The 14944-nt window shown below is 44.6% G+C and overlaps 2 protein-coding genes across 28 annotated transcripts in view; one reads left to right on the plus strand and one right to left on the minus strand.

The window, feature by feature from the left end:
- The window catches only part of GATA5 (GATA binding protein 5), a 2064317-nt gene that overhangs the window by 42951 nt on the left and 2006422 nt on the right, over positions 1-14944 (plus strand). The gene's annotated exons all lie outside the window — the stretch shown is intronic.
- Positions 1-14944, minus strand: part of LOC137541556 (opioid growth factor receptor-like protein 1) — an 84561-nt gene that overhangs the window by 24950 nt on the left and 44667 nt on the right. For both annotated transcript variants that reach the window (XM_068262894.1, XM_068262893.1), the window contains exon 5: positions 6032-6116. In XM_068262894.1, the coding sequence (XP_068118995.1) occupies positions 6032-6116 (85 nt within the window). The remainder of the gene's footprint in view (positions 1-6031; positions 6117-14944) is intronic.

Genomic DNA, 14944 nt, shown 5'->3' on the forward strand with positions numbered 1-14944 from the left:
CTTTTTTTCTCATATTGTTCACAGTCTTCTGTATAATAAACCCTGAAAATGTGTGTCTAGGACCTAAGGGGGCTTTGCCATTAACCGCTAAAGTTGGCGGTTTTTGACTGTAATGTAAAATGCAGAAAATCCGCATTATCCGATATGTGGTATTTTTAAGCCAATCAGAAGACTCAGAATGAATAAACTAACCAAAGAATGGTGATTTAGGCGGAAATTTCCACATTCTCCGATTGGCCTATTCATTCTGAGTCTTCTGATTTACCGGCAAATTGGATAATGCAGATTTTCTGCATTTTACATTACAGTAAATGCCACCGACTTAAGCGGTTTATAGCAAAGCCCCCATAGGTCCTAGACACCCTTAATTTTTCAGGGTTTATTAAACAGAAGCCTGTGAACAAGATGGAAAAAAACGTTTTCAAAAAGACCTTATAATATTTGAGAAAATCAGTGGAAATTTCCACGATTTTAGTCGGAAATCCACACTTGTATTACCAGTTTCCGCATTCCGATGCGGAAATGCAATTTCCGTTCTGAAATGCGGAAATTGCAATTCCACGGAATACGAATGAGCATCCCTTCGACTATACAGACACAGCTAAATCTAACATGTTTCATACAAAAATAGATCTTCGTCAGAGGAATAAAGAGCATTGTGCGATATACATCAAATAAACCCCCCACCATTGAAAACAAAGCCTGTGAGATATAGATGTAGCCCAAGTCAGAGCTGAGGAGCCATGCACCTCATCTCCACCGTCCATTATCCAATCAGAGAGCACATACAGGTGATGGAGGTGGGGCTGTCTCTGGTAACAGTTGGTATAAACTTGTATCTCTCATCTCATGCATAAGCATTAGGTGAGGTGAGCATTAGGTAAGCATGTGCAGTGAATCAAGGGGAGCTTAGACCCCCCTCAGCCGGAATCCCGCAAGCGCATCACCCACTTTTCTAGATGTAGGTACAACCACTCTATTGCACACCCATTCATGGCATCCCACACTGAACTTACAGTTCATTGGCGGACATGCTGTAGCCAGCCCACCTCCCCTGCCTACTTGGCCAATCAGAGGGGAGGGAAGTGACCCACCCCCTGTGTCATTCAAGTTGGGATGTATCACCCATCTATTGGGCCAGTTAGCAAGGGTGGAGTGATCCTCCCCTCTTCTGTATGTTCTGTCTATACATACAGTTAGGTCCATAAATATTTGGACAGAGACAACTTTTTTCTAATTAGGTTTCTGTACAATACCACAATGAATTTTACAGGAAACAACTCCGATTCAGTTGAAGTACAGACTTTCATTCAGTGGGGTGAACAAAAACAATTTAATAAAATGTGAGGCAACTAAAAGCATTCAACACAATCCCTTTGTTTCAGGGGCTCAAAAGAAATTGGACAATTGACTCAGTTTGTTGTTGTGTCATTATCTTAAGCAGATAGATGGCCTGAAGTTGATTTGAGGAGTGGTGCTTGCATGTGGAAGATTTTGCTGTGGACAACATGTGGTCAAAGGAGCTCTCCATGAGAGTGAAAGAAAGCAATCCTTAAAAAACCCATCCAAGAAATTGCTACAATATTACGAGTGCCAAAATCGACAGTTTTTGTACATCCTGAGAAAGAAAGCAAGCACCGGTGAACTCAGCAATGCAAAAAGACCTGGACATCCACGGAAAACAACAGTGGTGGTAGATGATTGCAGAATAATTTCCATGGTTAAGAGAAACCCCTTAAACAGCAAGTGAACACCATTCTTTAGGGGGTAGATGTATCAATATCCAAGTCAACCATAAAGAGAAGACTGCATGAAAGTAAATACATACAGAGGGTGCACTGCAAGGTGCAAGCCACTCATATGCCTCAAGATTAGAAAGGCTAGAATGGACTTTGCTAAAAAAACAAAAAAAAAAAAAAAAAAAAAAAACACAGCCAACAAAGTTCTGGAAAAACATTCTTTGGACAGATGAAACCAAGATCAACCTGTACCAGAATTACAGCAAAAGTATAGAGAAAGTGTGGAACAGCTCATTATCCAAAGCATGCCAGCATGAAACGGCTCATTATCCAAAGCATAATATATCATCTATTAAACACAGTGGAAGCTTGGCTGCCAGTGGCACTGGTACTCTAGTGTATTGATGATGCGACACAGGACAGAAGCAGCCGAATTCTGAGGTGTTCAGAGACATACTGTCTGCTCAAATCCAGCTAAATACAGTCAAATTGATTGGGAGGTGTTCCATGATACAGATTGACAATGACCCAAAAAACATACAGCCAAAGCAACCCATGAGCTTATAAAAGGATGCATCCAAGCAACCTAAAAATAAAAAAATCCACTTACCGGAGGCTTCCTCCAGTCCCTGCAAGCTGTCCTGTGCCCTCGCTCAGCTCCATGCTAGTGGTCCGGGGTCCCCTCCGGCGCAGGATGTCCACTGTGCAAGCGGCTCTCAGAGTAGCGATGAGGTCATCCGGACTGTATTGCACCAGGGCAATAGTTCTGCGCAGTACTGCCCGGATGACGTCAGTGCGACTCAGTGAGCCGTATGCTGAAGTGCAGAAAGATGCCGACCTGGTGGAGCTGCGACGAGGGCACAGAATGGAGCAGGGGATGGAGGAAGCCCGAGGTATGTGGATTTTTTAAAGAAAAGAAGTGGAAAATTCTTGAATGGCCAAGTCCGTCACCTGATCTCAACCCAATCGAGCATACATTTCACTTGCTGGAGACTAAACTTCAGACAAAAAGCCCCACAAACAGCAACTGAAAGCCACTACAGTAAAGGCCTGGTATAGCATTAAGGAGGAAGAAACCCAACATCTGGTGATTTCCATGAGTTCAAGACTTCAGGCTGTCATTGCCAGCAAAAGGTTTTCAACCAAGTATTTAATTGATTCCCAGTTATATAATTTCTCCAATTACTATTGTGCTCCTAAAATGAAGGGATTGTGTTAAAAAAAAATGCTTTAGGGGCCTCACATTTTTATGCACTCATTTTGTTCACCCCACTGAATTAAAGCTGAACGTCTGCACTCAGCTGCATCTGAGTGGTTTCATTTTTAATTCATTGAGGTAATGTACAGAACCGAAATTAGAAAAAAGTGGTTTCTGACCAAATGGACCTAACTGTATTCATTGTAATACATACTCAAAGGTTCATTTTAAAAAAGGTACAGTAGGGTCCTCCCCTTGCGGGAAACGTGCTGCATATTATATTTCCCTGTACCAACTCTTCAGAATGGTTTGTGAACTAATTAGGCACGTAAAATTACAATCGCACAAAATTGCATTTAAAGGATAACTGTAACAAGAGTTATATATGATACGGCCAGAACCCGAAGTCTGGCCACTTCGGGTTCTGGCCGGTCAAAATGTGAAGTGGCCAGCTGATCCGGCCAGTGTGCAAAACGGCCAGAATGCATTATGGCTAGATGTGGCCGGCCAAGTTCCACAGTGCCGTTCCCTGCCGCAAATGACCTACTCTTTGTTCCCTTCAGCTCTCCGGAGCCTGCTGCTGCCGCGTAATTGTTCTCCCCCTAGTCTGCCCTCCTCTCCTGTAAGCAAGGACCCAGGGCTTCCTTTCATGCTGCAGCTGCTTTCTTCGCTTCCTGTATGGACCCGGGGCTGGCTTGTATGCTGCCGGCTGCAGCAGATTCCCCCGCCGCCTTCCGTCTGCTCTCCATCTTTTCCCGGCCGCCTTCTGTCTTCTCTGCATCTTCTCCCAGCCACCTTCCTTCTCCGCCTTCTGCCTTCTCTCTATCTTCTCCTCTTCCCGAGCAGTGCGCCGCTCCAGCCGCCTAATTTAAAGTGGACCTGAACTCATGCACAGGACTGAAGGAAAACCTTGCAAAACGCACCCTGTATGTATTTAGAGAGTTTAGCCTGCCTAATTCTCTCTCATCTGTGACTAATCACGACTGCATTTTGATTTCTCCTGTGTCACCTGACTACAGCAGCAGAGCAGCTAATTTAAAAGCACAGGATGTTAAATATGTCTGCTTCATTAAAGCGGATCTAAACTCTTGCACGGGACAGATGGAAAACATAGCAAAAAGCACCCTGTATGTATTTAGAGAGTATAGCCTGCCTAATTCACCCTCATCTGTGACTAATCACCACTGTAATTTGATCTCTCCTGTGTCACCTGACTGCCACAGCAGAGCAGCTAATTTGAAAGCACAGGATGTTAACAATATGTCTGCTGCCATGAAAGCAGGATGTAGACATGCTGCAGATTTATTGCAGGATTTGTATCACCTCTAACTAAGAAATGCTTTTCTTTAAAAAGATTATTATGCTGTATCTTTCAGAGCAGAGAGGAAGTTCCGAGTGCCGTTCATGGTGCTGGACAGGACCCGGGATGTTCTGGGATTTGTGCGTTTTGGACTTTGGCTGACTGACTTTGGCCATTTTGCAAACTGGCCGGCCAATGTCAGAAATTCCCAGCATTTTGGACGTCAAACCGGCCAGTTCTAGAAATGGCCGGCCAATTCCCGCTTTGGCCGATTTCTGGTTTTGGCTGTAACATATATATTGAGCAGAGGCGCCAAAAGAATAAAATAAGATAAAACTTTTAAAATATGCAAAGGAGGCAGTGGTGGACTTACCTCCCCAAAGCAGACACAGAACTGTCACTTTCAAAATCACAAAATTGTATTGACATACTCAGAAAAGTGTTGCAATGCGTTTCACGGTCCTCAACCTGCTTCATCAGGCAATAAACGAGGAGTATAAAAAACAGCAATGGGTCAGGATAACGACAAGTGCGTCTTTTATGGCGAGTTAGGGAGACTGCCATATTTATTCCAGTTTAAACAATACCAGTTACCTGGCTATCCTGCTGATCCTCTGCCTTTAATACCTTTGGCCATAGCCCCTGAACAAGCATGCAGCAGATCAGGTGTTTCTGACATTGTCAGATCTGACAAAAAATTAGCTGCATGCTTGTTTCTGGTGTTATTTACTATGGCAGCCACATAGATCAACGGGGCTGCCAGACAACTGGTATTGTTTAAAAGGAAATAAATATGGCAGCCTCCATATACTTCTCACTGAAGTTGTCCTTTAACCACCCTGGCGTTCTGATTAAATCGCCAGGGTGGCTGCGGGAGGGTTTTTTTTAAATAAAAAAAAAACTATTTCATGCAGCCAACTGAAAGTTGGCTGCATGAAAGCCCACTAGAGGGCGCTCCGGAGGCGATCTTCCGATCGCCTCCGGCGCCCAGAATAAACAAGGAAGGCCGCAATGAGCTTATATCGTCGCCATAGCGACGAGCGGAGTGACGTCATCGACGTCAGCCGACGTCCTGACGTCAGCCACCTCCGATCCAGCCCTTAGCGCTGGCCGGAACTTTTTGTTCCGGCTACGCTGGGCTCAGGCGGCTGGGGGGACCCTCTTTCGCCGCTGCTCGCGGCGGATCGCCGCAGAGCGGCGGCGATCAGGCAGCACACGCGGCTGGCAAAGTGCCGGCTGCGTGTGCTGCTTTTTATTTGATGTAAATCGGCCCAGCAGGGCCTGAGCGGCAGCCTCCGGCGGTGTTGGACGAGCTGAGCTCGTCCAGACCGCTCAGGTGGTTAAACTATTTAATTTGGTACTACTGAGCTATGGAGAATGCAGAGCAATGGCATGCCATTCTTACAATACGTATTGTTCTTACAATACGTATTGTTCAGCTCAGAAAACCCAAGAAGCACATTAAATGATAGTAAGATTGAGGCTAGGTTCACAGTGGTCAGTTGCATAATGCACACATTATAATGTGTGTGGACTGCAATAGAAACTGGGCACATACTTTAATGCAAAGCCTGCATGCATGCAGCGAGTTAGAATAATGTGATCAGTTACAAGGCAGTACTGTGAACAGGCCCATAGATTTGGATGGCTGACGTGCAGAATTATTCTGCAACACAACTGACCACTGAACATGGCCTGAAGGGTACTACATTTTATCATGTCAAAGGGCTGCTATAAAATCAGTTCCATGTTACTCAGCTACCACCTTAAAGGAACTCCAGTTTGTAAACTCACCACTGGATGTAGTCATGTTTCGTTTCCAGAATGCGGTACTTCTCTCCTGCATGGTTATGTTGATACACCTCTTCTATACAACATCCTGCATTTGGCAAAGAAAAATGGTCACACTTGAAAGTATTCAGACAGTTTATTAGAGTTCTCGGTTTCAGTCCCATTCCCTCCTCTCAAATAGTGCATTTGAGATTTAAAGTCATCTATGCACCATTTTCTTTAACTGAAAACCACAATTTAAAGATCTTACAAAACTCAGCTACAGTGAAACTGGAAACGTCCTGAACTCTACCAATCACTACACAATAAGCTCAATTCACAGCAGACACCGAAAATGTATCAGACACAGGTCATGAGGAGTAAAGAGAATTGGTTAGTCAACTATTTGAAGAGTGGATGAAGATTTTGAAACCTAGAGATCAGAAGCTCATTTGCCACAAGGTAGTGGATGCAGAGGTTAAAAAGGAGCCTGAAGTGAGAGGGATGTTGGGGCTGCCATATTTATTTCCTTTTAAACAATACCAGTTGCCTGGCAGTCCTGCTGATCCTCTACCTCTAATACTTTTAGCCACAGACAATGAAAAAGCATGCAGGTCACTTGTTTCTGACGGAAGTCTGACTGGTTTAGCCCCATACTTTCTTCGGGTTTTCGATTCAGATACTACTGCTGCCAGAATGATTAGTAGGGCTGCCAGGCAACTGGTATGGTTTAAAGAAAACCAGAGACGACGCACCTTCATGTATTTTACCATATATATCAATGGGAACATGACAGTAAACACCTACTCTGCTCTTTGTTTCATCCTTCACTCCTTAGTCTTCTTGTTATCAGCTCTGATAAAATCTCTGACTGAGCATTCAGTCTAGCTTTGCCCCGGAATTTGTGATCGGCGGTTTGCGGCGGTCCCAATGCGCTGCAAACCGCCGATGCAGGGATGTCCTGCATAGCGGGACATACGAGCGCATGACGTCATCTGACGTCCTCCAGGCTGTACTGCGCAGGTGCAGTAGTTCTGCGCCTGCGCAGTACAGTCCGTTGGACGTCCAATGACGTCAGTGTGCCCGCGTGAGACGCACGTTGGAGCGCACAAGAGCCCGACCTGGAAGCCGGCCTGGCGCGCCACCGGAGAAGACCGTGAGCCTTCGGAGTTGCGTTGAGGGCACGTCCTGCCTGCCATGGGCTGGAGGAAGCCCCAGGTAAGTGGATTTGTATTTTTATTTACTTGCAGTGTTCTCCCCAGAATTTTTTTCCAGCCGGGTGGCACGAAAAAGTAGCCGGGTGGCGTGCGAGGGGGGGAAAGCAAGGCCAGTGCAACTATGCTTACAGAATAAAAGGAGGGTGAGGAGGCAAGCCGATCTACCTGCTAAGTACACACAATGCAATTTTCTTTTTTTAACAGATCAATTTTATTTTTAAAAACACAAAAACACATTACAGAGAAAGATAGCGTTGTGCCCCTACAGGTAGGAGACTACAGTTAGTTAAGTAACACATTCCCAGTATCATATCCGCAAAAATACAAGAAGTTATTAACATAATGCAGTATATTATATTATATTATATACGTATAAGGTGACGCCACCAGGCCAAGTTAAGAGTGAGAAGCACAGATTGACCTTTGCGCCATGAATATATAACATTATAGCATAAGTATATGGTGTAGGAGAGCAACGCCTGAAGAGAGGAGGAAGTTGAGCGAAGAAAGGGGGAAGAAATATAAAGAAAATAGAGAAAGGAAGGAGGGAAAGAGGAGACTGAGCCCAACCCCGGACAACTCATAAACGTGCTCACAGTTCACATTCCCAAACGACATAGTGCAGGATTACTGCGAATTATTGCTCCATAACGGTACCAGCTGTTGTAACATTATTGTACCATGGTGCCCATATTTTAGTAAAGCGTTGTGGGCAGTTGCGATTTTTATATGTCATCTGATACAAAGGGAGGACATTATTAATGGTGCGCTTCCAATAGCTAATAGATGGTAGAGTATTACCTTTCCAAACCCTTAGTATTTCTTTGCGTGCATAGAAGCATAACATACGGACTAGATATTGTACAGATTTACTGCATGTCTGATCTTCAAATAAGCCCAGTAATACCAGAGCAGGAGTCATTTCATAATGAGATTCCAGAATTTCATTAATAATAGTAAAAATATTGGTCCAAAAGGACTGGATTTTACTACACCCCCAGAACATGTGCAGAAAGGTGCCATTTTCGGAAGAGCATTTTTGGCAAATTACACTATTGGAATCACAATATAATATGCATTCGCACAGGGGTAAGATAAGTTCTATGAAGAAATTTGACCTGAATTAAGCTATCCCTAGCTGAGATAGGAGTTTTCACAAAGTCCTCTAGTATATCTTCCCAATCAGTATCATCTAAGCCTGTGATATCAAGATTCCATTTTCCTTGACACCGGAGTATTTTCCCATTATTTTTAGCTAATAAAGCTGAATAGATAGCGGATAGGGGCTTCTCAAGGTGTTGTGTTAGCAGAATACTTTCAAGGTTGTTAAGTACAAGGTCAGGAGCACCATTAGGAAATTGTGTCGAAAAGGTATGTCGGATCTGTAAATAGCGAAAAAACATCCTGTTCGTGATGGGAAACATTTGTTTCAGGTCGTTGAATGGTATCAGTAATCCATCACGAGCAATATGCTGTAAATTTTTAATTCCTGCTTTAGCCCACACCCTAGGGTCAGGGATTTGAGTAAAGTGAGGTAAGTTAGGGTTCTCCCAGATAGGAGTGTATGGCGAGATAAGCTCACCAGCTCCAATAAATTTGTTTGCCTCTGCCCAGACCTTACATACTGTTTGCATAGGTGCTGTGCAGCGTTCATAGTTTGTGGTGCCTCTGTATGGTATCACAGTGAGCCTTTCATAGGATCCCAGGCGGGCCGCCTCAGTCACGACTGCGGGATTGTAACTGTCTTGGGCGAACCACCAACGAGTTGTGACCAAAATTGCAGCATAATAATATAATTGCATGTTGGGAAGGGCAAGACCACCTTGATCTGTAGACAATTGTAGGGTATTAAGAGCAATTTTTGGGACCTGTCCTGCCCAGATAAATGTAGATATTAAGGAGTGAAGATTTTTAAAAAAAACTTTTTGGAAAGTAAGATTGGTGAGTTACGTATAACAGAGAAACTTTGGTAGAAAAATCATTTTAAATATATTTATTTTCCCGATAAGGGAGAGTGGTAATCGTTTCCAGGTCTGGGATTTACAATGCAATTTTCTGACAGGTTTACGGTCAGATTGACAATTTCCAAGTCCGATCTGGTTTCCGATTTTCTGTTTACTGCTATAGGAAATGGTGCGAAAATCAGATTGGACATGTTAGGAATAATCGATCGGATAGTAAATCTGTCACATAAGTGCATTGTGTGTACCTAGCATCAGGAAGAGATTGTTTCAGATTAAGGTGCTCAGGTCCCTTTTTAAACCAACCTGAACTCAGAACTTCCTCTCTGCTCTAAAAGATACACAACAACATAATTTAGCAAGTAACCTTTAAAGAAAAGCATTTCTTTGTTACAGCTGATACAAATCCTGTAATAAATCTGCAGTGTGTCTACTTTCTGCTTTCTTGGAAGCAGACATCAGGTTAACATCCAGTGCTTTCAAATGAGCTTATCTGTCCTATCTAAAATGGTAGTGATGTGAAACAGAAGGAGAGCCAATTACACAGGCTAAACTTTCTAAATTCAGGGTGTATTTCTCGGTTTTCCTTCTGTCCTGTGCAAGAGTTCAGCTACACTAAGTTCCCGCAGTGTGAAGTGGGAGGAGGAGCACTACAGACATGGTACTATCTGGGGCATGGGGGAAACACACAGCAGGAGACGAGTGCACAGGACGCTACCTTAGCCTGTCACTGAACACACGGTGCATGGCTGCGTCTCCTCCTCCTGTTCTCAAATCGTGACCTGGACATGGCAGCAGAGAACATGGGCATGTGATGTATTGGGTGCGTAGACCAATAAGACTGCAATAGATTCTTTTTGACTAGACCCATGTTAAGGAGAAGGCCCCAAAAAATTACGTTCGGAAACTTGGAGTGGTTTCCACCGAAAAGGCTGGGCATGGTAGCTTCTTGGATTGGTGGTTGCGCATTGTGTGGCATAACAGTTGGTCTCAGCCACAATTAAGTCTTAGAGACCAGCAGTGATCAGAAAAAAAAAAATCTGTCACTGCGGTGGGGTGAGGGTTTGGCTGGGTAATCAGAAGCCCGCAGGGGGCAGATTAGGGCCTGATCTGATGGATAGGAGTGCTAGGGGGGTGAAAGGAGGTGATTGATGAGTGTCTCGGGGTGATTAGAGGGGATAATAGATGCAATCAATGCACTGGGGAGGTGATCGGGAGGGGTTCTGAGGGGGATCTGAGGGTTTGGCCGAGTGATCAGGAGCCCACACGGGGCAAATTAGGGCCTGATCTGATGGGTAGGTGTGCTAGGGGGTGACAGGAGGTGATTGATGGGTGTCTCAAGGTGTGATTAGAGGGGGGGAATAGATGCAAGCAATGCACTGGCGAGGTGATCAGGGCTGGGGTCTGAGGGCGTTCTGAGGGTGTGGGCGGGTGATTGGGTGCCCAAGGGGCAGATAGGGGTCAGATCTGATGGGTAGCAGTGACAGGTGGTGACAGGGGGTGATTGATGGGTGATCAGTGGGTGATTATATGGCAGAACAGATGTAAACAATGCACTTTGGAGGTGATCTGAGGGTGGGTCTGCGGGCGATCTGAGGGTGCGGGCGGGTGATCAGATGCCCGTAAGAGGCAGGTTAGGGTCTGATCTGATGGGTGGCAGTGACAGGGGCGATTGACGGCTGATTGACAGGTGATTACAGGGGAGGATAGATGAATACAGTACAGGGGGGGGGGTCTGGGGAGGATCTGAGAGTGTGGGGGGATGATCAGGAGCCCCCAGGGGGCAGTTTAGGACCTAATCAAAAAAATAGTGCTGACAGATAGTGACAGGGAGTGATTGATGGGTGATTAGGTGCAAACAGGGGTCTGAGGGGTGGGCAGGGGGGGGGGGGGGGTCTGAGGGGTGCTGTGGGAGCGATCAGAGGGAAGGGGGGCAGATCAGTGTGCTTGGGTGCTTACCCTGGTGGCTGCAGCCTGCCCTGGTGGCCCCTCGATCACTGGGACCACCAGGGCAGGAGACAGCCTGTATAATACGCTTTGTATACATTACAAAGCGTATTATACACTTTGGGCCTGATTCACAAAGCGGTGATAACTCAGTTATCACGCCTGGAAGACTTTAGGCGTGATAACCTTTGCACTAGCAAAGTTATCACCGCTTTGTGCTGTAACTTGCGCAAAGTTTTGCGCGCGCAGCGCGCAAAGTCCCATAGGGCTTAATGCACGATTGCACGCGCAAAACTTTGCGCGAGTTACTTCAGATCACGCCTAAACTAAGTTAAGGCGTGATAAAGGGCTTTTCACAGGCGTGCAAAGTGTTTGCACCGCTTTGTGAATCAGGCCCCTTGTATGCGGCGATCGGGCAGCTAGTAACCCGCCGGCGCTTCCGAACAGCTGGCGGGTTACTGCGCAAGGGGGCGGAGCCTGTCACCGTCGGCTGATCGCGTCACGCATGACGCGATCACCGCATAACCACGCCCGCCGCCGATGGGGGTATTGCAGTCGTTTGGGCCCAGCCCTTGCCGCCGCCCATCGGCTGTGGGTGGTCGGCAAGCGGTTAAAGAGGAATGGTCGCGAAAATGTTAACATTTAAAACACATACAAATAAGAAGTACGTTTCTCCCAGAGTAAAATGAGTCATAAATTACTTTTCTCCGGTGTTCCTGTCACTTACAATAAGAAGTAGAAATCTTTTATTACCGACAGATTTTGGACTAGCCCATCTTCTCATAGGGGGGTTCTCAGGGTTTTCTTTATTTTTAAAAGCACATAGTGAATGGCAGTTGCTTCGTCCAACTGCCAAAATAGTGTACTGCGAACAGGGATGCTGGTCAGCATCTTTGTATAAATCTTTTTCAGGGAATGTCTTTATAAAGAATAAAGGCCATGCTGAGAATCCCCTGTGGAGAGATGGACTAGCCCAAAACCTCTCAGTAATGTCAGATTTCTACTACCTACTGTGAGTGACAGCAACATAGGAGAGAAGCAATTTATGGCTTAAATCACTCTGGGATAAATGTACGTCTTATTTGTATGTATTTTAAATGTTAAGATTTTCATGACAGGTTCTCTTTAACCATTTCTGCTGCCCGGACGTGAAGCTCAAGTCTGGGCGGCTGCTCTGCTGCAGTGCCGCACTTCGGCACGCTCGCAAGCGCGCCCGTGGTGTCCCCCGGTAGCCCTGGGATCAGTGAACAGGAACATGGTTCCCGATCACTGATCCGTGTCCCCAGCAGAAAAACCGAAGCGCTCTTACAAGAGGCTTCAGTCTTTCTGCCCGTAAAAATTTCCGCATTCTCCTTGTGCTTCTGCTTAGTGAGAAGCACAAGGAGGGGAAAAAAACTCAAGGTGGCCATCATGTGGCCAAATAGTAAAACTACATCTACATATTTTTTACATTACAATTTACACATATAATTGTAACGATCGGTGTCAGCCAGAACAGATTTTCTTATTATTGGTGATCTGCAGTATCACCAATAATACAGATGTTATACCTGATTATGTGGTGATTATTTATTTATTTATTGTATTTATAAAGCGCCAACATATTACGCAGCGCTGTACATTAATTTAGGTTACAGACAATATTTGGGGGTGACATACATCAAAATGACAATACCTGAATACAAGAAAGACCAGATCACGCAACACAGTATGGGTACAAGGTAATGCTTAGTCAGTCACTGGAGGGGAGCATGGAGATTAGGCAAGTTAGGTTCACTCAGATGCATAGCATGGGTGTACAGTAATGGAGGTGCATGATCAGGTTGGACACAAAAGGAGGAGGACCCTGACCAAAGGCTTACAATCTAAAGGGAGAGGTAGGGACACGAGATGTAGGAGACCAGAGTTCAGCTGTGGGTTTAGAGCACTTGTGAGGGGTAGTAGGCCAGAGTGAAAAGGTGAGTTTTGAGGGCTTTCTTAAAGATGTTGAAGGAGGGGGCTGCCCTAATGGGTGGAGGTAGGGAGTTCCATAGTGTTGGAGCAGCTCTTGAGAAGTCCTGGAGGTGTGCATGGGACTAGGTGATGCGGGGGGCGGTTAGGCGAAGTTCATTGGAAGAGCGGAGTGAATTCAAAAACTAGATGAGCGAATATTGCCAATGTCTGAAAAAACACCCAATTGGCTATGAAATATCCATAAACTCCAAGAAAAACAGCCAATCTAGGTCAACACCTGATTAAGAATTTCAAAAACAGCTCTACACTTATGTGATGCAAGAGTATATACAACTTTATTTCACACTCCAAATAAAACAAATATTAAAATCAATTAAAATCTCCCGATTTAAATCAATAGTAATTGATATTCCAGCTCAGACAAAAAATGTTTTAATAATTCACAATAATCAGAAAATGTATAGGGAAGGCCAAAAAAGTGCCAAATGCAAAAGTGTCAAGTACAAAGTGCCTAGCGCCAAATAGATACACATTACGATACCAATATACACTGTGCAAAATATATATAAAAGAGGATCACATATCCATAGACAAATTCCTAAACACGTGATTCATGCTGTGAATTCGTATTGAAAAAATAAATAAATAAAAGATACACCTAACCCTGTACAAAAAGAAATGGATACATAAATAAACAAGTAAGTGTGTGCAGGAGCCGTGTGCATACCCAGACTGGGTATGCACACGGCTCCTGCACACACTTACTTGTTTGTTTATTTATGTATCCATTTCTTTTTCTATAGGGTTAGGTGTATCTTTATTTATTTTTTCAATACGAATTCACAGCATGAATCACGTGTTTAGGAATTTGTCTATGCATATATGATCCTCTTTTATATATATTTTGCACAGTGTATATTGGTATCGTAATGTGTATCTATTTGGCACTAGGCACTTTGTACTTGACACTTTTGCATTAGGCACTTTTTTGGCCTTCCCTATACATTTTCTGATTATTGTGAATTATTAAAACATTTTTGTCTATGAGCTGGAATATCAATTACTATTGATTTAAATAGGGAGATTTTAATTGATTTTAATATTTGTTTTATTTGGATTGTGAAATAAAGTTGTATATACTCTTGCATCACATATGTGTAGAGCTGTTTTTGAAATTCTTAATTAGGTGTTGACCTAGATTGGCAGTTTTTCTTGGAGTTTATGGAAGAGCGGAGTGAGCGGCTAGGTGTGTACCTCTGAGTAAGATCGGAAATGTAGGTTGGACAGGTTTTGTGGACAGATTTGTAGGTCAGACACAGTATCTTGAATCTGATTCTGGACTGGATAGGAAGCCAGTGGAGGGATTCAAGGAGGGAATCAGCCGTGGTGGAGCGATGGGAGCAGTGGATAATTCTGGCTGCCGCATTCATGATGGACTGCAGTGGGGCTGTTCGGGTCATAGGGAGACCAGACAGCAGGGCATTGCAGTAGTCAAGGCGGGAAATTATGAGGGCATGGATGAGGAGTTTGGTGGTGGCAGAGGTCAGGAAAGGGCGAATCTTACAGATGTTACGAAGGTGGAAGTTGCAGGACTTTGTGAGGTTTTGGATGTGGGAAGTGATGGAGATTGCGGAGTCCAGGGTGACACCCAGACAGCGGGCTTGAGAGGTAGGGTGAATGGTAGTGTGGTTAACAGTGACATGCACATCTGGGAGGTTTATGGATGTCCGGGGTGGGAAGATCATAAATTTCGTTTTGTCTAGGTTTAGTTTCAGGAACCTAGCGGACATCCAGGAGATGGCTGATAGACAGGAGGAGACCTTGTCCATGGTAGTGGTGGATATGTCAGGGGTATGGAG

The sequence above is a fragment of the Hyperolius riggenbachi genome, chromosome 12, assembly GCF_040937935.1.
Source record: "Hyperolius riggenbachi isolate aHypRig1 chromosome 12, aHypRig1.pri, whole genome shotgun sequence".
Classification (NCBI taxonomy): domain Eukaryota; kingdom Metazoa; phylum Chordata; class Amphibia; order Anura; family Hyperoliidae; genus Hyperolius; species Hyperolius riggenbachi.